The sequence below is a fragment of the Erythrolamprus reginae genome, chromosome 1 (assembly GCF_031021105.1).
Source record: "Erythrolamprus reginae isolate rEryReg1 chromosome 1, rEryReg1.hap1, whole genome shotgun sequence".
NCBI classification, from domain to species: Eukaryota; Metazoa; Chordata; class Lepidosauria; order Squamata; family Dipsadidae; genus Erythrolamprus; species Erythrolamprus reginae.
Window position 1 is genome coordinate 160,966,568 of NC_091950.1, and position 23,513 is coordinate 160,990,080.

At 43.7% G+C, this 23,513-nt stretch overlaps 1 protein-coding gene and 1 long non-coding RNA gene across 3 annotated transcripts in view; one reads left to right on the forward strand and one right to left on the reverse strand.

The window, feature by feature from the left end:
* Positions 1 to 57: 57 nt before the first annotated feature.
* LOC139155388 (uncharacterized) lies at positions 58 to 1,502 on the forward strand. The gene is made up of 2 exons (XR_011557067.1): positions 58 to 146; positions 1,328 to 1,502. It is a non-coding gene; the product is annotated as an uncharacterized lncRNA (long non-coding RNA).
* Positions 1,503 to 3,187: 1,685 nt separating this feature from the next.
* Positions 3,188 to 23,513, reverse strand: part of OSBPL11 (oxysterol binding protein like 11) — an 84,807-nt gene continuing 64,481 nt past the window's right edge. For both annotated transcript variants that reach the window (XM_070730512.1, XM_070730506.1), the window contains exons 9-13: positions 22,920 to 23,418; positions 19,548 to 19,734; positions 15,058 to 15,240; positions 11,274 to 11,427; positions 3,188 to 3,681 (exon numbers count right to left, since the gene is read on the reverse strand). In XM_070730512.1, the coding sequence (XP_070586613.1) occupies positions 3,604 to 3,681; positions 11,274 to 11,427; positions 15,058 to 15,240; positions 19,548 to 19,734; positions 22,920 to 23,418 (1,101 nt within the window). In that variant the 3' untranslated portion in view covers positions 3,188 to 3,603. The remainder of the gene's footprint in view (positions 3,682 to 11,273; positions 11,428 to 15,057; positions 15,241 to 19,547; positions 19,735 to 22,919; positions 23,419 to 23,513) is intronic.

A 23,513-nucleotide genomic window follows, 5' to 3' on the forward strand; every position in this document is an offset into this window, starting at 1 on the left:
TTAAGGTTTCCTTCAACACAGATTATTAATCATTTTATACTTTTTTAAAAATGTACACTGAAATGCAACAGGACTCCAAGAATGAATTGCTCTGCTGCTTTCACATCAGCAGAATGGAAAGTGGTGCTGTAAGGGCTACTGCATAGGTAAACCTTACTGTGTGAATAAAGACCACTCATGCTAAAGCAGATACGTGAATACACAAGGCATTTGTTTTTGTATTTTAAAATTTTTCTTCTTAAATATTAATTCTACCAGATGGACTAAATATTGACCCAATCTATCTTTTATTCTAAAGAATACATATATTTTTCAGAGTATAAAATGCACTTCTTTTCCTCCTGAAAGAGGCTGAAAATTTGGGTGTGCTTATACTCCAGAGGTAGCCCCGCCCACTCTGCTAGCCCCTTCCCTTCGGCCTCCGCATACCTTCTTCCTGGCGGCAGAGATTGCTACGGACAATGGCTTGTGTTATTGGGCTCTGCGCGTTGCATTTTAAGCTCCGAAAGCTTCCGAATGCTTTCGGTGCCCAAAATAGATACCCGAAACAACTGCTGCCTTCTCTTACACCTTCCATGCTCTGAAGATAAGCTGTGCTTTGGAAGCTGTTTTTCAGCCCAAACACGAGCTAAGCAATATTCCCCTGCTTTGCCTGCTTTTCTAATTGCTGTTCCTTCAACAATCAGCTGTGCTTTAGAAGCTGAGCCTCAACCATTCCCAGCCTCAAAACCAGCAAGTGAACAAATGTGCTGCAGTCTAAGGATTAGCTAGATGAATACCACCTGGTAGGCAGATTTCCCACCTCCTAATTTTCCTTCCCAAAACAAAGGTGCATCTTATACTCTGGTGTATCTTATACTCTGAAAAATACGGTACTTTTTTTAAGAACATTAACTGGGTAAAAGCCGGGGTTTCTTATTTTTTAAAAACCAAATTCTTTTCACAGATTTTCTAGTTTTAATACAGATCCAGATAATAATGTACAAAGCCAGATTACAGTTTGGCTTTGGTTTAAATGTGACATGTAAAAACCACCATCACAGCTTATGATTTATGACTTACATATGTGGGAACCATGCCATTGTGGGTTTAAAGAATGATTTAGAAATCACATTCTTGGAATGTGTTAACCCAATGTCTTTGAACCATTTTGTTACATCATTTTAAAAAAACTGTTAACCAATATGAATCCAAAATCTAAATCTGCTAGCTCAATCCTGATTTGCTTAGGAACAATCTTTTCTCCATTACAGCCAGAGTCCATATTTTAACTAAAGAAAATGTGAATCTCATTCTTTAATTATTTTCTTTTTCTCCTATATTTCAGAAGCATAACCAAATTCCAAGACAATTCATGTGGACCCCTAAATAGAAGTGAGGATTTTTCAGCACAAACATCCTTCTCATTCAAGTTCCTTAGTTCTTCTTGTGAATTCAGGGCGATCATTGGAGCAATCCTGATATAAAGCTTGGAGTACAATTGGATTACAACATAAAACTTTCTGCATGCATAAGTCTCATTTATTTACATATAAGTGACTGTCTGCAATGTGTATTGTAACTGAAATGAAGTTCTATTGAAACTGGTGAAACTTATTTTGGGATAAATTTGTTTAAAACTGTCTGACATATTTCCCCCCCCCCTCCCCAATTGATTGGCGCCTCTCATTGAATGTTCACACATTCCAAGTACATTGCTATTCAACAGAACTCTAAAGATCATGAAAGCTGAGCACTTGCTTGCAAGATCTCATTCCTAGATTCACCATAAACTGCCATGTGAGTTTTTCTAAGCGAGAGATACTATCAGCAATTAAAAGCCATTAGGAAACTTAGCCTGTGCCCTTCTGCAGCCGCAAGTACAATCAGTGCTGATCACTTCATTATTAGTATTATTAAAGCAGAGAAAACAAAAAGTTCCTTTTGATCATTTTATTTCTGTCCCTCCCCGTTAATCACATATGGTATCATACACAACTCACAAATAAGGTTTCAGTGCATTTCACAACAAAAAGAAAAAAAAGAATACAAGGGAATATCAACCTGTATGCAGTTCATCCCTCTGAGTTCTTTTTAGCCTTTGTGGAATACAAGTGTGGTTGTTTAACCACATTTGGGTGGTTAAGTATACTAATATATCCCTGTGTATAGAAGAAAAATAAAAGCACTTGACAAACACACATACGCACATATTTTCATGATGGAAGGGAGAGGCTGTTTTGTTTTGTTGACTATGGTATATTACACTGATTGGAAGACTACATCATAAGAAATAGAGTAAGGCACAACTCTTAGAAAAATTTAGGTAGCTCATAGTAATAAGAATGAAAGCCATAAATCAGTACTATTCTTAATTGCCAGCAATTCTTGGACTTCAATAAAATATTGGTAAATATAAAAACAAGGGGTACATTTACCTGACCATGGGTTCCTGATACCACATTGCATTAGGTTTTGTATGCACCCCCAGAGCAAAAAAAAGCAAGCCTTTCCCGGTACTATAGAAAAATTAAAGGTACAGACCTTCTACTAGATGGGCACATACAAATGCTAGAGAACAGAAAGGAAATTGCTCACCTGGATAGCTCAGAACACTAACTCACTTTTGCTGAGGGCCCAAGGAGCAAGGAGAGAGAGGGGGCAGAGACATAAAGTAACTTTTTTAAAAAGTTGCATAATTCAAGTCTCAATCTTCTTTTATAAGGAGACTTAAATATTTTCTTGGTATTTACAGCGTGAAACAATTACAAACAGTTCACGAAGGAAATGAGGCTGGGGGAAAAAACCAGCTGGAAATTGATCTGAATTTTATCCTCTGCCCCACCTTCCTCTATTCCAATTTATTTTGTTTTATTTTACTTTTTGCAGACAGAAGGGGGAAGAAACCCTTTACTTAACAATTCTAATCTACACTACAATGTTTTAAATATGATGCAGCTTACATGACTCCCCCATTCTTCCACACCTATGCACGCACTCCCCTCCAAGAATCAACTTTAAAAATTATTATCAAGTTCTGAGCCAGGCATCTCATAACACTGATTCCAAGGTCAGATCTATGAAAAGTTTTCCTCTTCATGATTTTCAGCAAAAGGTAATCCAAAGCAGCAGCAGCAAAAAAAAAAAGTGGCTTCTCTTTACAGGAGCACTAAAGCAGTTCAGATATGGGTGCAAACTGAACCCCAGATTTTAAAAAACACTGTTCGGGTTTTATTCCAGATGTATATCCATGGGAGCAAAATAGCCTAGACAAGTCTCAATGCCTATGCATCTACGTTGGTTGTTGTTGGTTGTTGTTTTAAAAGAAATCTTAGGCAGCTTCTGCAGTGTGTGCTTAAAAAGACAATGTCCAAATAAAATGTTGAGTGCCAGATAAAGGTGGTTGGTTTTTAAATGAGGGGGCAGAAACATAGCCAGAAATGTCCTTTCTTCTACCTTTTGATTTCTTACAACTTTAAAGTGCCCTAAAAGTTTTATTCTTTTTCTACTTATTTAATTTTGTGCAATTGTATAAAAAATCCAAAAGGACTCACAGTCAAGATACAGCATTTTGGAAGTTGTACAGATTAGACAAAAGAGAAGAATTATTATGAAGAAATGTGTCTAGTTAGTGTCCACTTCATGATTTTGTACTGCAGGCATCCTTTTCCAGAGGGGGTTATAATAAACCCAGCCATCTCCCTGCAAAGAGAAAACAGATTGAACACTTGAATGGTTTCCACATTAACCCAATAGCAAACACACGTTGCTCTAAGCATCAAATAGTCTGCATCTTTGTATATCATTAACCCATAAACACTCTTCCCTCTAAGCTGTGTGGCCGCGCGGCCGTGCAGGCGACAAGAAACCTCCGTGCAGCACTTTCCAAGTACCGTGCAGTTATGATGGGGAATATGCCTCCCCCCATCTGGGTCCGGCTCTTCCCCGCCCCACACGCACAGTCCAGCGAGCGAGGCCAGGAACAGGACAGGTGCTGAGGGATGCTACTGCCCCACAAGCCACCCCCAGAGAGAGGGGAGAAACGCTGGTGCGTTTCCTGAAACAGCTGTGAAGAGAGATCATTATGTTTACATGAATTGTGAAACCAATATTCTGCATTTTTTTCATATACTTCAAATGTGAAGTTATTGTACTGATAGACTATAACAGTATTTGTGCAGTCAGAAGCAGGCCATTGCTAGACGTGAGAAACTGTAAGATGAGGCAGATTTTCAGTGACTAACCGTGTACATTACCGTAAACACTATACAGTGGTACCTCTACTTACGAACTTAATTCGTTCCGTGACCAAGTAGAAAAGTTTGTAAGAAGAAGCAATTTTTCCCATAGGAATCAATGTAAAAGCAAATAATGTGTGCGATTGGGGAAACCACAGGGAGGGTAGAGGTCCTGTTTCCTCCCAGGAGATTCCTAAAAAGGCCCCATGGAGACTTCTCCCCGCCTTTTCCGGTCCTGTTTCCTCCCAGCAGATTCCTAAAAAGACCCTACGGAGGCTTCTCCCTGCCTTTTCCGGTAACAGTTTTGGAGGCTCGGGTTTGTAAGTGGAAAATGGTTCTTGAGAAGAGGCAAAAATCTTGAACACCTGATTCTTATCTAGAAAAGTTCGCAAGTAGAGGCGTTTGTAGGTAGAGGTACCACTGTACAAGTATTTAAATATTACAGATTTTTAGTATTATAAGTGATACTGATATATAACACTTTTAATTAAACGGTTACATTGAATAAATCTAACTTTGAATTTCAAACAACACTGATTTCCTTGTTGTCTTGGGTGACATCTGTGAAAAAAATCAAGGTGCTGAGGCATAAAAATGTGCCGTTCAGACACTATACTTTTCCGCATACACCAAAAAAAAAAATTAGAGGGAACATTGCCCATAAGATCCCAAACTATTATTCCCACTCACTGTAGCTGAAAGCCACAGCAGACCAAGTTTGGATATTGCAGTAGGCCATGGTAGATGGTTTAAAGCAGTGTTTCCCAACCTTTTTTGAGCCGTGGCACATTATTCATATTTTCAAAATCCTGGGGAACATTGAAAGGGGGGCCGGGGGGGGCTAAAGAAAAGTTTGGACAAAAAAACCTCTCTCTTCCTCCCTTTCGCTCTATTTCTCCCTCTTTCTCTCTTTTCCTTCCTTCCCTTCTTTCTCTCTCTCCATCCCTCTTTCTTTCTTTCTTCCTCTCTTTTTTGCTCTCTTTCTCCCTCCTTCCCTTCCTCTATGTCTTTCTCTCTCCCTTGCTCTCTCTCTCTCTCTGTGTCTCTCTTGCTATCTCTTTCTTGCTTTTTTCTCTCTTTCTTGCTCTCTCTCTCTCATTCACTGTCTCTTGCTATATGTCTCTTTCTTTCTCTTTGCCTCTCTTGCTATCTCTCTTTCTTTCTCTTTCTCTCTTTCTCTCTCTCTGTCTCTCTTGCTATGTCTCTCTTTCTTTCTCTTTCTGTCTCTCTCTGCCTCTCTTGCTAAGTCTCTCTTTCTCTCTTTCTCTCTCTCTTTCTCTATCTCTCTTTCTCTGCCTCTCTTGCTGTCTCTCTTTCTTTTTCTCTCTCTCTGCCTCTCTTGCTATGTCTCTCTTTCTCTCTCTCTTTCTCTATCTCTCTTTCTCTGCCTCTCTTGCTGTCTCTCTTTCTCGCTCTGTCTCTCTTTCTCTGCCTCTCTTGCTGTCTCTCTTTCTCGCTCTGTCTCTTTCTCTGCCTCTCTTGCTATGTCTCTCTTTCTTTCTCTCTCTCTCTCTCTGCCTCTCTTATATGTCTCTCTTTCTTTCTCTCTCTCTCAGCTGACTGCAAGCAGGAGTCCTGACGGCGGCAGCTGGACGTGCTGCTGGACGCCGTATATGCCAGGCCCGCAGCGCTAGCATGTACGGCGTCCAGCAGCACGTCCAACCGCCACCCTCAAGGCTCCCGCTTGCAGTCAGCTGAGAGAGAGAGAGAGCTCCCTCTTGCCACCGCCATCTCCCCACGACTGCCTGCGGCCGCTGCAGCCAACCCCCCCCCCACTCCCACCGCCAGTGCCCCTCCGCCGGGCCCCAAAGGACACTTGCCACCGACGCCAGAAAAGCTCCAGCTGGGCGGGGCGCTGCCAGTGCCTCCGATCTGGGGCTCCCACTCGCAGCTGTCCCTCGGCTCCTGCCTGATGCCGCTGTTTCTGGCGCTCTCCTGCTGGGCCCCAAAGAAGGAAGGAGAGAAAAAGGCGCGAAGAATGAAGCTCTCCTTCTTCCTGCCTTCCTTCTTTGGGGCCCAGCAGGAGAGCGCCGAAAACCACGGCATCGAGCAGGAGCCAGGGGACAGCTGCGAGCGGGAGCTCCAGGTCGGCACCGGCAGCGCCCCGCCCAGCTGGAGCTTCCCTAGGAGCTTCGCGGCACACCTGGCTGTGTCTCGCGGCACACTAGTGTGCCGCGGCACACCAGTTGGGAAACGCTGGTTTAAAGCATAAAGGAAAGACTGCCCTCTGGTGGACAGGAAAAAAAGTGGTTACGGGAGGTGACCTTATTCTCATAGAAGAAAACTATGGGTTGTATTTAACCTAAAAGAGCTAATGACTTATCTGAACCTTCAAAGTACAGCAGTAAATCTAGTATAGTGCCAGTTTTGAGACATTTTCCTACCTAGTACATTACACCTGCACTAACATCTTGGACTTGTGTTATAAGTCAATATAGCTTCCTTGTTAAATCCCCTTCCACCCATGAGCTCTCTTAGCCGCTACCAATCTCCACCAGCAATTCAGGGGATAAATGTGAAAGGAAACAGACAGGATCAAGTATATTACAATCTTGAGATCAGACGGCAGTTTTACAATAAAACTAAAAAAGGCAAGAGCATTTTGTCAACTTTTGCCAAGGAATTAGGTCAGTAATAGTGATGTATTTTAAGTAATTTATGCTGTGAGCATGTAGGAAGTAGATAAAATTTTAGCAACTTGGCTTTTACCTTGCTCACATTAATGTATACCCTGATCCTTTCCCCCTGAGATATATAATCAATTTTAATACTTACAGAACAAATGCTGACCCAAACCTTCCTCTGAACTCTTATTGTACTAGCCTACATTCTGCATTGCTTAAACCTCATCCCCAAATACTGTGTTCAGTTCTAGAACTAAAAAAATGTAGGGAAGGGCTATAAGAATGACCAGGTGACCAAAGACTAGACCATAGGAGAGTTTAAGAAAAAATGGGCATGATAAACCTTGGGAAAAGGGTCAGATGTGGTGATCATACTTCACCACCTGAAGAGATATCGCTTGGAGGAAAGACATGACCTCTTCTCTAATGTCTAGAGTGAAGAAATAGTCTTGGATTACAACACCGTAGATTTCCGTTCAGGAGGAGCAGTAAACGAAGAAGTATTTACTAAGCTTCCCTCTGAAGCATGTGCTCAACTATCTCAGCACAAGCCTTAAAAATGGATCCCTGCAGTGGACAGAGAGCATTGTTGCTGGAACTGCTTCCTCCCCCCTCCCCCCCCATTTTAATTCTTATGATTCTACAAAGAAGCCAAACAAAATCTACGTCTGAAAAATTTGTAAAATGAATTGAAGAGATGTGAATGTGTATTGGAGCTAGGAAATAATATACAGTGGTACCTCTACTTAAGAACTTTTCTAGATAAGAACTGGGTGTTCAAGATTTTTTTGCCTCTTCTTAAGAACCATTTTCTACTTAAGAACCCGAGCCCAGAAAAATTTCCCAGGAAATTTGAGAGCGGCATGAAGGCCCGGCCAGTTTCTTGCCATTTCCCCTTTAATCCTGGCCATCTCAGGCTTTTCTGGGCTGCCAGAGGAGCCTTTCGGTGGCGCTAAAGGAGGCTTTGGCAGTCCAGAGTGAACGAAGCATTTTCCTTTCTCTGGGCACTTGGACAGGGAATAAACCTCTGCCAGCGCCTAGAGAAAAGAAATGCTCGCTTCGCTCTGGGCAGCCAAGGAGTCACCACAGCGAAGGAAAGGCGCCAGCTACAAAGCAAGCGAGAGGAGAGGGGAGCCCTTCAGCATGGGAAGGAAGAGGCAGCAGGTAGCAGCAGCAGCAGCCAGTGTATGGGAGGCAGTGTATGGGACGCAGCCTCGCGCCGGGTGTATTGAAGGTACATGCTCCTCTCCGCCATCTCAGAGCCCTTCTTATTTTTTTTTTTAAGCCTTAAGGTCTTGGATTTTTTTTATTCTTCCTCCTTCAGCAACGACTGTCCTCCTCCTCTTCTTCCTCCTCCTCCCCCCACCCAAATTCCGAGCTTTTATTTCTTTCCTAATGGGTTTGCATGCAATATTTGCTTTTACATTGATTCCTATGGGGAAAATTGCTTCTTCTTAAGAACGTTTCTACTTAAGAAGCTGGTCACAGAACAGACTAAGTAGAGTTACCACTATATTTGGGGCAATGGGGCAGGAAAAGGAATAGAAGCAGAACAAAAAAAGAGCAACACTTGTAACCCGCTCACTGCTGTCGTATCTCTTCTCAGCTCCCTTTGCACATGCAAACATGTCCAGAGCAGAGAGGAAAAAGCATAAGGGGACCTGAATATATCTGAAGAAGGCCACTGGGCACTGGCCAAGAAGTTTCCATCTCATATTGATGGCAGTGTTCCCTCTAATTTTTTTTCGGGGTGAGCGGAAAAGTATAGTGTCTGAGCGGCAGTCCCTTTGGCACTGGGCGGCATATAAGTATAAATAAATAAATAAATAAATAAATAAATAAATAAATAAATAAATAAATAAATAAATAAATAAAGTAAGTAAGTAAGTAAGTAAGTAAGTAAGTAAGTAAGTAAAGTAAGTAAGTAAGTAAGTGTGGGCGTGCGCTATCACACATGAGCAAGTTCTTGCATCCATAATTCTATCCTTTCTATGTGTTCCTCCCTCTTTCTTTCCTCCCTCCCACTTTCCTTTCTATCTCTCCCTCCCTCTTTTCTTTCTATCTTTCCCTCCCTCTTTCCTTTCTATCTCTCCCTCCCTCTTTCCTTTCTATCTCTTCCTCCCTCTTTCCTCCCTCCCTCTTTCCTTTCTCCCTCTTTCCTTTCTATCTCTCCCTCCCTCCCTCTTTCCTTTCTATCTTTCTTTCCCCCTGCCTTTCTCCAAGCCCTTCCTTTTCCCTCTCCCTAACTATCCCCTTCTCCCTCCTTTCTATCTCTCCCTCCCCCTTTCTTTCTCTCTCCCTTCCTTCATCTTTCAATCCCTCTCTCTCTCCATCCCTCTTCCTTTCTCTCTTCCTTCCTTCCTCTCTTTTTTGCTCTTTCTCTCTCCCTCCTTCCCTCCCTCTATGTCTTTCCCTCCCCCTCCTTCCCCCCTCTCTTTCTCTCTCTCTTGCTTTCTTTCTCGCTTTCTTTCTCATTCTCTCTCCCCTCCTTTCTCTCTCTCTCTCTTTCTCTCTCGTTCACCACGCTGGCAACAGAGAGAAAAAGAGAGAGAGAGAGAGATGGAGAGAGAGTGGAGGGCGCCGTTGTCTTCGCCTCTGCCCGGCAGCTCTGCAGCGAAGAGGAAGCAGCCGCGCACCGCCTCCCGGGAGCCCGGCTGACTTTTGGAGCCGTTTTGTTTTCGGCCGGGTGGAGGCGGCGCGCGGAGGCGAACACACGGCGCCCGGCCAAGCTCCGCCTCCCGGGAGCCCAGCCGACTTTTGGAGCCGTTTTGTTTTCAGCTGGGATACCGGGAGGCGGAGCGTGGCCGGGCGCCGTGCCTTCGCCTCCGCGCGCCGCCTCCGCCCGGCTGAAAACAAAACGGCTCCAAAAGTCGGCCGGGCTCCTGGGAGGCAGAGTGTGGCCGGGCGCCGTGTCTTCGCCTCCGTGCGGCTCTGCAGCGAAGAGGAAGTAGCCGCGCACCACCTTCCGGGAGCCTGGCCGACTTTTAGAGCCGTTTTGTTTTCGGCCGGGCGGAGGCAGCGCGCAGAGGCGAAGACACGGCACCTGGCCACGCTCCGCCTCCCGGTATCCCAACCGACTTTTGTATCCCAGCCGACTTTTGGAGCCTGCTCGCCGCTCGCGGGCGGCAGGCGGGCGGCGAGCGGTGGGCGGGCGGGCGGCGAGCGGGCAGCGAGTGGCCGGCGAGCGGCGAGCGGACGGGGGGCGAGCGGCGAGCGGGCGGCCCGGCGGCCAGGTGTTCAGGGGGCAGCCGGCGCGTGCTCCCCAAATCTCCCTGCCAGCCCACCCACCCGGAACATTCAAAATAAGAAAACCCTTCGCTCTTACTTTGAATGTTCCGGGCGGGCACGCAGGCAGGGAGATGGGAAGAGCGCGCGCCGGCCCGCGCGCCCACCAGCCCCCCCTCTCTTGCAGCGGAGGAGAAAGAGAGGCCGGATGGATGGGGGGCAGGGCCGAGAGGCCTGGAGCGCGAGGGGGCCGGAGGCACCATGGAGAGGCAGGTGTGGCCGCGGCTCCCTTCTATTGCCCGTGCCTCCCCCCCCCCCCCGCGGGCTGGCAGGGGGATGGGGAGTGCGCGGCTGAGGAAAAGGGTGCGCCAGGGGGTATTTTGGAGTGCGCGCGCGGTCACGTGCGCAGCTTACAGGGAACAGTGATTGATGGAAGAAAGAACTTATGAGGGTCGCCCAGAAAGTAATGCACCACATTTGATTTCTCAGCCTACAGTAATGGTATGAATGCGAAACTTTGGATATACATTATTTGAATTGTCAGGAGTGCGTGTGTAAATTTTACCTTTCTTCAGACAGATAGCGTAGCTGCAGCAGTGTTTCGAAATGGCATCTGTAAGTGATGTACATTACCAGCAGCGTGTCATCACTGAATTTCTCACTGCAGAGAAAGAAACTATTGGGAACGTCCACAAACATTTGTGTTCAGTTTATGGAGAATCTGCAGTTGACAGAAGTACGGTTAATCGCTGGGCACAGAGGGTGAGGCCGTTACAGTGCAGAAATGGCTTCGTGACCAGAGCAAGGAGTGGTACCGACAGGAAACACACGCTCTTGTGTCCCATAGAACGGGATGGAGATTATGTAGAAAAATAGGGAGTGTAGAAGAAACGTCATTCTTTCTTGTATTGTAAAAGTTTCATTGTGTTCAATAAATAATTGTTGAAGAAAAAAACGTGGTGCGTTAATTCTGGGCGACCCTCGTATCTTCCATTGTTCTTCTGTTTAGATAACAGAACTGTGGGCAATGCCAAGAAATAAAAATAGGCACAGATGTCCTCAAGTCTGCTGCAGACCTTGAAACTCATACAGGGGGAACCAGTGGTTGAGGCCTCCGTGGTGTTTCAAAGTTAAGCATGCAGCCATGCCCCTATTTGGAGCTTGAAGGTTCAGTTTTCCGCTCTTCTGTTTATATTTCTTTACTTACCTCCTTAACAAAGTGTTTCGTCTGCCACGGGGTGCCTGTCTCCATCCGGAGCCTCTCCTCGTTTCGCTGCTGCTCTTCAAGGGCTTTCTTGTGCTCTGTGGCCTTTTCAATGTCCCCTTGCCTCAAGGACTCCGTCACGTGTTGCCAGAGTTTCCTGAATTTGACAGGGAGGAAGGGGATTCAAGCTGAAGCTGTTTGCCACCTTTACTAAATGCAAGACTGCAAGTATAACCAGAATGAGTGTAAAAAGGTGGCATGAGGCGAGAAAGACTATTTATTGACTACTCCAGGAGCCTGCCCTTACCTTCCGGTGTTGGAATCATGAATTTATTTCCACCAAAAAACCTGTGTCAGTTCTCAAGTATTACATGATTAGTAGGCTGAAAATAAGTTGCTTCTTTCCAACAGCTGCCCAGCTGTCAATTGAGTCCTCTCTTGCCAAAGAAGCTTTTCTCATCTTTTGGTTAAAACTATGGGTTATATATTCTTCCCTGTTAGTTTTGCCGGCATTACAGAATGTAGTAGCTATTATTTAAAATCAAACCATCCTCTGCTACCATGACAGAAATAGAGATAAATTACAGCCCGCATGGACCATAATAAATCATTTCTGAGAGTCGATGGATTAAAAGAAAAAATCTGCTTTCAAACGAAGTTTCTTTTATTACAAAAATAAGAAAATATAAGGAATGCCTTAAGAGGCATATGAGATGCGTCTTACATCATGGCAGCTAACAGAGAATCTAAAAGACAAATATAGAGGATCTCAACAAGATGGAAATGATACATGAATGATGTGGCAGGATTTTACATCATAATAGGAGGAGCTAATAAAACACACACTGTTAACTATTTAATTACTGAATAACTCTGAATGACTCAGAATGTCTCTGGGGCTGTCAATACTCAGTGTGACACTATGTACATAACTAGTTGGGTTTGGCAATATATAGAATAAACCAACAATGTATGCTTACATTTATTAGAACACTATTGCTTTAAGAGCTAGTGTTACAGATTTCCATAAGAGGGAGCCAGAAGGGTGATTCACTCTCTCGACTACTCTCGGCTATTTCTGTTTTGTCTTTGTGACTACGCTGTAGTAAGAGCTGTGTGTTCAAATGATGGTTTATGTATTTGTAAGCTGGAAAAGTAAGCTTATAGTATTGTATATTTATCAAGATTTATTGACTGATTTAACCGTGTTTGACGAGGACTGTTTTTGACTAAGATATTTGCCAAAGTAAATAATATTTTATACACTTAATGTATCTGACTTGTATTACTGAATTATTACTTATATCTCTAGGCTATCAGCTGGATATTTTATTTATTTATTTATTATTTATTAGATTTGTATGCCGCCCCTGTCTGAAGACTCGGAGCAGCTCACAACAGTATATATGCAAGACCGCCACGTTTCCTTTGTGTATTCAGAGATAACTCCGCACACTCCTTAACATTCCCCTCCTTTTAAATTCTCCTCAGCCCTTTCCAATTCTTGTTTCCATAATTCACTTATTATCACGTCATGGAGCAGAAACTGGTATTGTCACCTTCTTCATCGAAACACTCTCTTGTCTAAAAATAGAACCTCTAAACCAGAATAAATACTTGTTTCACTCTTTGGTTTTTTGCTAATGGCTCCCCTGATTTTACAAATATCCCCCTCAGCTTTAACAATCATTATATGGCAAAGGATAAAAACAGTGTTTCTCAATCTTAAGGCAACTTTAAAGCATGCCAGCTGAGGAATTCTACGAGTCGATGTCTACCACATCTTAAAAGTACCAAAGATGAGAAACACTGAATTAAAAGATCACCTTTTAAAGTTCTAGCCAACACCTGTAATCTAACACCTGTAATCTCACGGCAGCACTAAACAGCCCATCTGTAATTTCTTCCAGTGTTCTCCTGCAAAGTACAAGAAACTATGTCCGCAGCCAGGCCCCCAACCAAAATGACAAATTTAGCATTGTATTTCAAGATCATCACAAACTCCATGTTCCAAAAATAATTGGTGTCACTGGGGAGCCACATGTGGTAGCTGTATCTGTGATTAGTTTTCCAATTAAGAGAACAGATTATTCCTCTCCGATTTACGTAGAGGGGCATTGAAAATCACAAGGAAATGTCCAACTATTGGTTAGGTTTCAATGTGTACTAGAATGAAACTATCACCCACTTAAGACATCCTGGCATTTCCTATATGGAAATAATAATAATAATAATAATGATAATAATAATAATAATAATAATAATAATTATTATTATTATTATTATTATTATTATTATTATTTATTAGATTTGTATGCCGCCCCTCTCTGAAGATTTGCAGAGTAAATAATATTTATTTTAAAGGGATATGTCTCCCTTTAAAATAAAAAGATTGGAAAACTCAATATTTAACAACTGGACACACTTAGTTAGATATAACTGGAACTGAATGAACAAGTTGCATTGATGAACAATCCTAGGAACAGGGGTAGGCAGCATTTCCTCCAACCAATTAGACATTAGAAAGCACATCACCAGAAAAGCAGTAACATTCCAGTAAGGGGCAGAGCCAATTTTCCAAACCATTCGGAAGGTGCGATTAAATTCATGAATGAGAGCGAAAAGCCTCTGAACAGCTTCTAGTTTTATTCTTTAAAAGCAGCTAAGGTAGACCCTTCCTCCCAGATCCCATGGCCTAAAAATTAAATGTATTCTGATGAAGACGCTCCTTGCAAGCCATAATTTGCCTCCTTGCAAGCCATAATTTTCTAGACGCTGCAATGTCAAATAATGATCTTCAGTTGAAAATGAGGGGAATGTTTCCAGATGTAAAATAATGCACTTGGGGAAAAGGAATCCTCAATCTGAGTATTGCATTGGCAGTTCTGTGTTAGCAAAAACTTCAGAAGAGAAGGATTTAGGGGTAGTGATTTCTGACAGTCTCAAAATGGGTGAGCAGTGTGGTCGGGCGGTAGGAAAAGCAAGTAGGATGCTTGGCTGCATAGCTAGAGGTATAACAAGCAGGAAGAGGGAGATTGTGATCCCCTTATATAGAGCGCTGGTGAGACCACATTTGGAATACTGTGTTCAGTTCTGGAGACCTCACCTACAAAAAGATATTGACAAAATTGAATGGGTCCAAAGACGGGCTACAAGAATGGTGGAAGGTCTTAAGTATAAAACGTATCAGAAAAGACTTAATGAACTCAATCTGTATAGTCTGGAATACAGAAGGAAAAGGGGGGACATGATCGAAACATTTAAATATGTTAAAGGGTTAAATAGGGTTCAGGAGGGAAGTGTTTTTAATAGGAAAGTGAACACAAGAACAAGGGGACACAATCTGAAGTTAGTTGGGGGAAAGATCAACGGCAACATGAGAAAATATTATTTTACTGAAAGAGTAGTAGATCCTTGGAACAAACTTCCAGCAGACGTGGTTGGTAAATCCACAGTAACCGAATTTAAACATGCCTGGGATAAACATATATCCATTGTAAGATAAAATACAGGAAATAGTATAAGGGCAGACTAGATGGACCATGAGGTCTTTTTCTGCCGTCAGTCTTCTATGTTTCTATGAATTGTATAGTCTGAGTTACATATTATGAGGTGAGTGGTACAGTGGGTAGAGTGCTGGCTCTGTTTAAAAAAGTGCTATTGCTAACATGTTGTAAGCCACCCTGAGTCTAAGGAGAAGGGTGGCATAAAAAAAAATCAAACAAATAAATAAATTAATATTAGTTATGTATCATTAAGAGGTAATTTCGAAAACAGTTTCTCTCACCTGGACTCAAATGGCCCTTGCTTTTCTATGGGCCGCACCCTTTTCCGTGTCACAGACAACTTTGACAAATCCATACATTTAGTTTCTCCGTTACTGTAAGTGAACTCAAGGATACTATTCCATTCACCTTGTACTTTACAAACCACTGTGTTGGTAGCATTCTGCTTCACCTCACCCGTGACCCTGAAAGCAGCAGAAAAAAAGATATGATAAAAAAAAATAACCTGGAGATGACAGTGATATATTGCTCAATTATATAAGCAAAAGTAATGCAGAGCTTGGCAGTTATAAATGGTCCCTGCCTGCGATCTTCTTTACATCCCTATTAAAAAGCAACTTGTGTTTCCCCAATGCTAATGACAACTATTCCCTTTTTGCAATCTCTCCACTGATTTTTATGAAAAATGAATTTTGCATCCTAAAATAAATAAAATTGTTTTTAGTATTAGTAATCATCCAATACAGGATAACATATTGTTAAAAGCATGTGGTATATCAAGTAATGTTAAAAGTATAATGAATAAAATAACAATGGCTCTTTACCCAGTTTAATACACCACCAAAACAGTATTTTTGCTTACACTATAATGTTTAGCTCAGACTATGAATTCCTCTTAAAGAGAGATATTATACTCGGTATATATTCTATTAGGCATTAAAATTTGGAATGGATTAAAAAAAATCCAAGTTTTTATGATACACTGCTCAGGGAAATCTATCTTGCTTTTCCACCTACAGTATCAATCAATTAAATTCATTTTATATAATGTTCTACAGAACTTATACTATTCAAATACAGTGGTACCTCATGATACGAACCCCTCGTGATACGAACCCCTCGTGATATGAACCCGGGGTTTGGAAATTTTTTGTCTCTTCTTACGAACTTTTTTCGGCTTACGAACCCACCGCAGATCGCAAAATGGCGCTCCGCTGGGCGGCGGGCGGCTGTCACCTTTTAAAACAGCCAGGGGGACTTCTTGGCGTTCTCCTGAACCCGAACCCGAACTTTTCGGGTTTGGGTTCGGGAGGCCGCCGAGAAGCCCCCCGGCTGTTTTAAAAGGTGACAGCCGGGCGGCGGTACCCAGCGGAGCACCATTTTGGTGTTGTTGGGTTTTTTTTGCATGGATTAATCGCTTTTACATTGTTTCCTATGGGAAACAATGTTTCGTCTTACGAACGTTTCACCTTACGAACCTACTTTCGGAACCAATTAGGTTCGTAAGACGAGGTATTACTGTATAATACAATTAATTAGTATAAACCAGGGGTCCCCAAACTTGGCAACTTTAAAACTTGTGGACTTCCACTCCCAGAATTCTCCAGCCAGCATACTACCACAGCCAGAAATAAATCACAAAACGTTATTTAAGCAAAAGAAGCAATTCATGTTGCAGAATTTCAGCCATTAGCAATATATTCCCTGTGAAATGTATGGTGAATATAAAATGCCTGAGAAAGTTCTGAAAAATACCACTCCTTATTACAGCAAAATTTACACTGCTGTAATATTCTGATTTTTTGCAAAGGAAGTCTAATTTCAATAAACCTGTTCTAGGTATGGAACATCCCAATGTCCCCTAGAACGCATTATGGATGCTATCACTGTAGAATGACTTAGGACCAAACTACATCCAGAACACCATGCACCAGTGATGGCTAACCTTTTTGTCATCACGTGCCAAATGTGCCTGCATGCACACACAGATCCATAATGCAATGTGCGTGCAATACCCCCAGCACTCCCACCTCCTGTGCATGCATGCACGGCCCTACGCATGGGTGCATGATAACCCATGCTCTCCCAACCCCCACACATGCATGTGTGACACACACACCCATTGCCCTGCCACCAAGCATGTGTGGGTGACCCCCCCGTCCCACCTCACACGCATGTGAATCTCCATCATGCACCTCATCCTCTGGGCATGCCCGGCAGAGACCCAAAAATCAGCTGGCTAGCAGCAGGAGCGCACATGCACAGTGGTGCTGAACTGGGGCCATGGCTGGCATGCATGCAATAGATTGTGTACCACCTCTGGCATGCATGCAATAGATTGCTGTATACCACGGTTGGCATGCATGCAATAGATTTGCCACTATGCATCATACACCAATCCCATTTTGAAAGACAGATTTCTGCTGAATCACCGTCACTGCAACAGTGAGTATATTTGCGTAGCACAACAATAAACATTTTCTAGATTTTGAATGAACAGAGAAAATGGTTTTCTTATTTAATCTAGTTTTATGCTGGTAAGTAATACACTAAGTGTCTAGGGCAGTGATGGCGAACCTGTGGCATGTGAAGCCATATCTGCTGGCATGTGAGTTGTTGCCCTAGCTCAGCTCCAACGTGCATGTGTGTGCTGGCCAGCTGATTTTTGCTCACACAAAGGCTCTGGGAGGGTGTTTTTGGCTTCCAGAGAGCCTCTGGGGGTATGAGGGGAGGCGTTTTTACCCTCCCCCTGCTCCAGGAAAGCCTTTGGAGCCTGGGGAAAGCAAAAAATGAGCCTACTAGGCCCACCAGAAGTTGGGAAACAGCCGGTTTCTGACCTCCAGAGGACCTCCAGTGGGCAAGGGAAGCTTCTTTTCGCTCTCCCCAGGCATTGAATTATGGCTGTGGACACTCACGCATGTGTGATAGTGTGTGCGCATGCTCTTTCAGCACCTGAATAAAAAAAGGTTCGCCATCACTGGTTTGTGTATTGCTAGATACTTCGCTATTTCAGGGGCTGGAGGAAATGTTCCGAAATGAAGGCATTGCTGCCAAGAAGAGCTTCCTCTGACTGCAACACTTGCACATAGAGAAGCCTCTGATGAGTGCAGTAATTGTCAAACCTGTCACAGTACCCTTAGGAAACCTTGATTTGGGCTTGGTAGACCATTGGCTGCTAGAAAATCAGGTTCTTCAGAAAACTGCAGAATATAACTTGGGATTCCTGTAGCATTCTCAGACTAGGACTGGGAAGACTCTACAGTAGTACCTCTACCTAAGGACGCCTCTACTTGCAAACTTTTCTAGATAAGAACTTCTTTTTTTTGCCTCTTCTCAAGAACCTGAGCCTCCGAAACTGTAACCGGAAAAGGCAGGGGGAAGCCTCCGTGGGGCCTCTCTAGGAATCTCCTGGGAGGAAACAGGGCCGGAAAAGACAAGGAAGCCTCCGTGGGGCCTCTCTAGGAATCTCCTGGGAGTAAACAGGGCCGGAAAAGGCAGGAGGAAGCCTCCGTGGGGCCTCTCTAGGAATCTCCTGGGAGGAAACAGGGCCGGAAAAGGCAGGGGGAAGCCTCCGTGGGGCCTCTCTAGGAATCTCCTGGGAGGAAACAGGGCCGGAAAAGGCAGGGGGAAGCGTCCGTGGGGCCTCTCTAGGAATCTCCTGGGAGGAAACAGGGCCGGAAAAGGCGGGGAGAAACCTCTGTGGGGCCTCTCTAGGAATCCCCTGGGAGGAAACAGGGCCGGAAAAGGCGGGGAGAAACCTCTGGGGGGCCTCTCTAGGAATCTCCTGGGAGGAAACAGGGCCCTCCCTGTGGATTCCCCAATCGCACACATTATTTGATTTTACATTGATTCCTCTGAGAAAAATTGCTTCTTCTTACAAACTTTTCTACTTAAGAACCTGGTCACGGAATGAGTTAAGTTCGTAAGTAGAGGTACCACTGTATTTCCAAATATTCCTAAAATTATTGAAACCAGTTACAGGCAATCCTCGACTTACCACCACAACCAAGCCTAAAATTTCTGTTGCTAAATGAGACACTTGTTAAGTGAGTTTTGCCCCATTTTACAACCTTGTTTGCTTCAGCTGTTGAGTGAATCACTACAACTGTTAAGTTGATAGCACAGCTGTTGAGCAGATGGACTTCCCCATTGACTTCACTTGTTGACAAGCATGCAAATTTGGATCACCTGACCATGAGGATAGTGCAATAGTCTTAAGAGTGAAAAAATGGTCATAAGTCACTTTTTTTCAGTGCTGCTGTGACTTTGAACAGTCACTAAATGAACTTTTGTTCATCAAGGATTACCTGTATTGTTTCTTGGATGAGCATGCTACAGACGATACATTAAGGTTCTTTAAAAAAGGTTGAAAACCCCCATTATTCCTCTTTAAAAAAAAAAAAAAAAAACTAAGAAAATATCTTAAAATACCGGTTATAGCCTTAGAGTCAAGATAAGCAAAGGCATTTATTGGATGTTTTTTGGCTTGGAATTTAATTTCGACAAAATCTGCAGAATTTTGTTAAGCCATTGAAAGTTACTTTGCAATTAAATTCAAAAGCATTTTACAAAAAATGATTTTGACTTCTTTCGATGCGTTTTCAAAATCTTCAGCATTAACCAAAAGATGTATTAAGACATAAATGCTATAATTTCTAGCCTCTCGTTTCAAGAGCATTTCAGAAACCACACATTATCAATTTTACAATACTGCACAGTGCTAGAATTTTTAAAAATGGAAATAAAAAGTCCTGCCAACAGGAATACTTGCCGGTGAAGTTTGCCACCATAGAAAGGTTTGGTATGAAATGTAATACTTGCAGAATATCCCGTTTTTGCACAATTAACACTGACTTTCCCTCCCAGTTCTACCCAGGGGACTGTCAAAATTGACCGAGCGTATGCACAAGGCAAGGAGAATGTGTATTCCTCTCCAAGTTCCAGAAGGCTTAAAGTACCTGTGAGGGAGGAAATAATAAAGATGAAATCCACATTGAACTAAAAGCAACTCATGTCTTCCGTCTTTACATCAAAAGACGTTGCAGAGGTCTACGCCGGGCGTCTCTGCAGATCCTGTATCTTGCTATCATTCTCATTCTGTACTACTAGTCAGTTTTGCAAACACAAATTACATAAATGACAGCAAACAAAAATAATCTTATTTTTGTACCAGTAGATAAAATAGACTTGAGGGAACATATTCATTGTAAAGAGAGAGAGAAAATAGCATTTGGGCAGTTTATCCAACAGGGATAAATTAAGCAATTCATTTATAGACTTTTTTTTCCTTCCATGCAAAAAATAAAAACAGGTCAGTTTTAATCGGGTTTTTCAAACTGAATTCCACAGAACTTTAGGGTTCTGGGAAGAATAGATTCCATGCGATTAAGAAAAATATACAGTGGTACCTCATGATACGAACCCCTCGTCTTACGAACAACCCGAGATACGAACCCGGGGTTTCAGATTTCTTTGCCTCGTCTAAAGAACCATTTCCGTCTTACGAACACGAGCCCGGCTCCGGGGGCTCTCTAATTGTGCATGCGCTAACTTACTGTTGCAGGGATTCTCCTGCCTTGAGACTACCCCGATGGGATTTCCCATTCGTTTCCCCCCCCCCCCATTCCCTGCCAAAAATACAAAGACGGGCTGCCAGCGTGTTCCCCCTGCCCCTGCCCCTTCGCCGTCCCTGCCTTCCTGGCCAAAACGCTGGGAAGGAGGCAAGTCGGCCCCTTCTGCTCCTCCCCAGTGCTGTTAAGAAAAGTTGCCGTGCTGCCCCGAAGGGTCCTGAGCCTCCCGTTCCCTCCCACCAGCCCCTTCGCCGTCCCTGCCTTCCTGGCCAAAGTGCTGGGGAGTGAGGCAAGCCAGTCCTTCTGCTCCTCCCCAGTGCTTTGGCCAGGAAGGCAGGGACGGCGAAGAGGCGTGGGGGGGAGAGAACGGGAGGCTCAGGACCCTTGGGGGCAGCAGGGCAACTTTTCTTAACAGCGCTGGGGAGGAGCAGAAGGGCTGGCTTGCCTCCCTCCCCAGAGCTTCGGCCAGGAAAACAGGGATGGCGAAGGGGCGGGGGGGGGAGAACGGGAGGCTCAGGACTCCTTTGGCGATGGCGGACCGGCTTCCAGGTTTCTAATTTCTGGGCTTGCACGCATTAATCGCTTTTCCATTGATTCCTATGGGAAACATTGTTTCGTCTTACGAACTTTTCACCTTACGAACCTCCTCCTGGAACCAATTAAGTTCGTATCATGAGGTACCACTGTATATGAAATCCCCTTTGGGGAGGGTCTCTCTCCCCCACTCACTTTTTCTTAAAAAAACACTAAAATGCAGAAGAAAAAGTGGAGCTTGTCACCTAGAAACTTCACCCCTTTAGACCAGAAATTTGGGGAACTTTTTATTTTATTTTAAAGTTTCCAAGTTTGGGAAAAGCTTGAAAGCCCCACAGTATGGCCACCTCAACCTGCTGCCCATGATGAACAGCAAATCCCACAATCTTGTCAGTCAGGGGTGGGCAATTAGTTTTCTCAAGAGGTCACATGGAGAAACTGGGACTGTTGTGGAGGGCCAAACCAATAGGGCTGGTGCAGCCACTGCTACGTCCCAGACAGGGGCAGCCAAAGGATTGGATGTTGCCCACAGACCAGATGTGGCCGAGACCACACTAGATTATCTCCTAGGTCTCTTTTCAACTTTAACTCCCATGTAGGTAGTCCTCAACGTACAAACATTTTTTTATTGACTGAAATTACACCTGCACTTCAAAAGTGACTTATGACTAGTTTCCACATGACTGTTGAAGCATAGTCACAGGTGATCAATATTTGGACGCTTGGCAACTGGCATGTATTTATGACAGTTGCACTGTCCCGGGGACATGTGTTCTCCATCTATAACCTTCCCAGCTGGCTTCCAACTAGCAAAGTCAATGGGGGGAAGCCAGATTCACTTAATGACCGCATGATTCACCTAACAACGGTGGCAAGGAAGGTCATAAAATGAGCCAAAGCTCACTTAACAAGTGCCCTGCTTAGCCCTGTTTGGCAACAGAAAATTTGGGCTCAATTGTGGTTGTAAGTCAAGGACTACCAATAATTACCAGCCTGTTCTCCAACACTTTAGGAAATCATTAGATTGGGACAGGCTGCGTCAAAGGATGAGCAATAGACTAATAGTTCGACAGATCAGGTGGGGGTTGCCATTCCTGCTGCTACCGGTGCGCTGTGCATGCAGCTTCGGGTCTCTGGCGTGTATGCGTCCCGGCAAGATTTTGTTTGCGCATGCGCAGGAAGCAAAATCTCATCAAGGGATGCACACATACGTGAGATTTTGGCAATTTGCTTTCACACATGCGCAGAAGCAAAACAATCGCCAAAATCTCTCGCACATGTGCATCCCCTCGCAAGATTTTGTTTCCTGCACATGCGCAGAAGCAAAATCTCACCAGCTCATGTCTACGTGCACACTAGAGACCTGAAGTTGTGTGCGCAGCTCCAGTTTTACTACCGGTGCGGCATCCTCGTCTGTACCAGTAGGAACCTAATACCGTGACAGAATAACAACATTGTTTCTAAAATGCAGCTCTCCAGAGCTGTAGTTCCAGGGTGTCCAGGGGGAAAGCATTTTGAAATTCCCTGATATTTCCCTGACATTTCCCTGTAACTTGAGATCTAGTTAAGGCGCGGTCATAGATGACATGATACTAAACGGCTAAGCCATGGAGATATATCGATAGCTGAGGAAGCAAGTTGTTGCCAGTTATGCTCATTTTTGCTTGACTCAGTTTTTTTATATGATTTCTCCCTGACTTTTAGCTTGTTTTTTCCCCTGACTTATTCCATTTTTTTCCACGAATTCCCTGATAATAGAAACATAGAAATCTGACGGCAGAAAAAGACCTCATGGTCCATGTAGTCTGCCTTTATACTATTTTCTGTATTTTATCTTAGGATGGATATATGTTTATCCCAGGCATGTTTAAATTCAGTTACTGTGGATTTATCTACCACGTCTGCTAATTCCCTGATATTTCCCAAATTGCCAATTTCCCTGATAATTCCCTGATTTCCCTATTTTCCAGGTTTGCTGGACACCCTGAGATCACAACTGTCCAAAGAGTGTAAGGAGCAGGGCAACATTTCCCACTTACCTTCACCAACCATGGTTACTCCTATTGACATGCCTAGGAATTTACTTTTTGTCCAAACGTGGGCGTTCACGCACATCTTTCTCTCCACACATTCAGCGTAGAACCCTGAGACCGGAGGATGATGCGACACTTGTTCTGCGACAAACCGGACGGTGTAAGAGTCTGGCTCTTCTGGAGCCTGGCTCTCTTCTGAAACAGGCACTTGCTCAGAGGCAGAATGGGACGAAGAGTTACTATTAGTGTCATTTGGTACGTCGCTCTTCGCCATCTTCCACGAACAGTGAAATGTTTCCCCGATGATTGGGTTGTATGGTTTTTTGGCAATTGCTCCTTTGCGTCCTTCGTGAAAGGAAGTGAGATAATACTCAACAAAACGGATCATCCTCTCCTCGGGACTTGTGCCATTGGAAATGGAAGTGAACAGGTCGGGATGGGACATGAAGTCGGCATACATTTCCAACAAAGAGCGCTTCTCTAAAATAAAAGTGGGAAGGACCACCTACAATAAAAGAAAACATCATTAGAGAAATATGCAGAATGACTTTTTGATTTTCTTTTCTTTTTTAAGTGCCAATAAGGGGCCGTGTGAAGAGA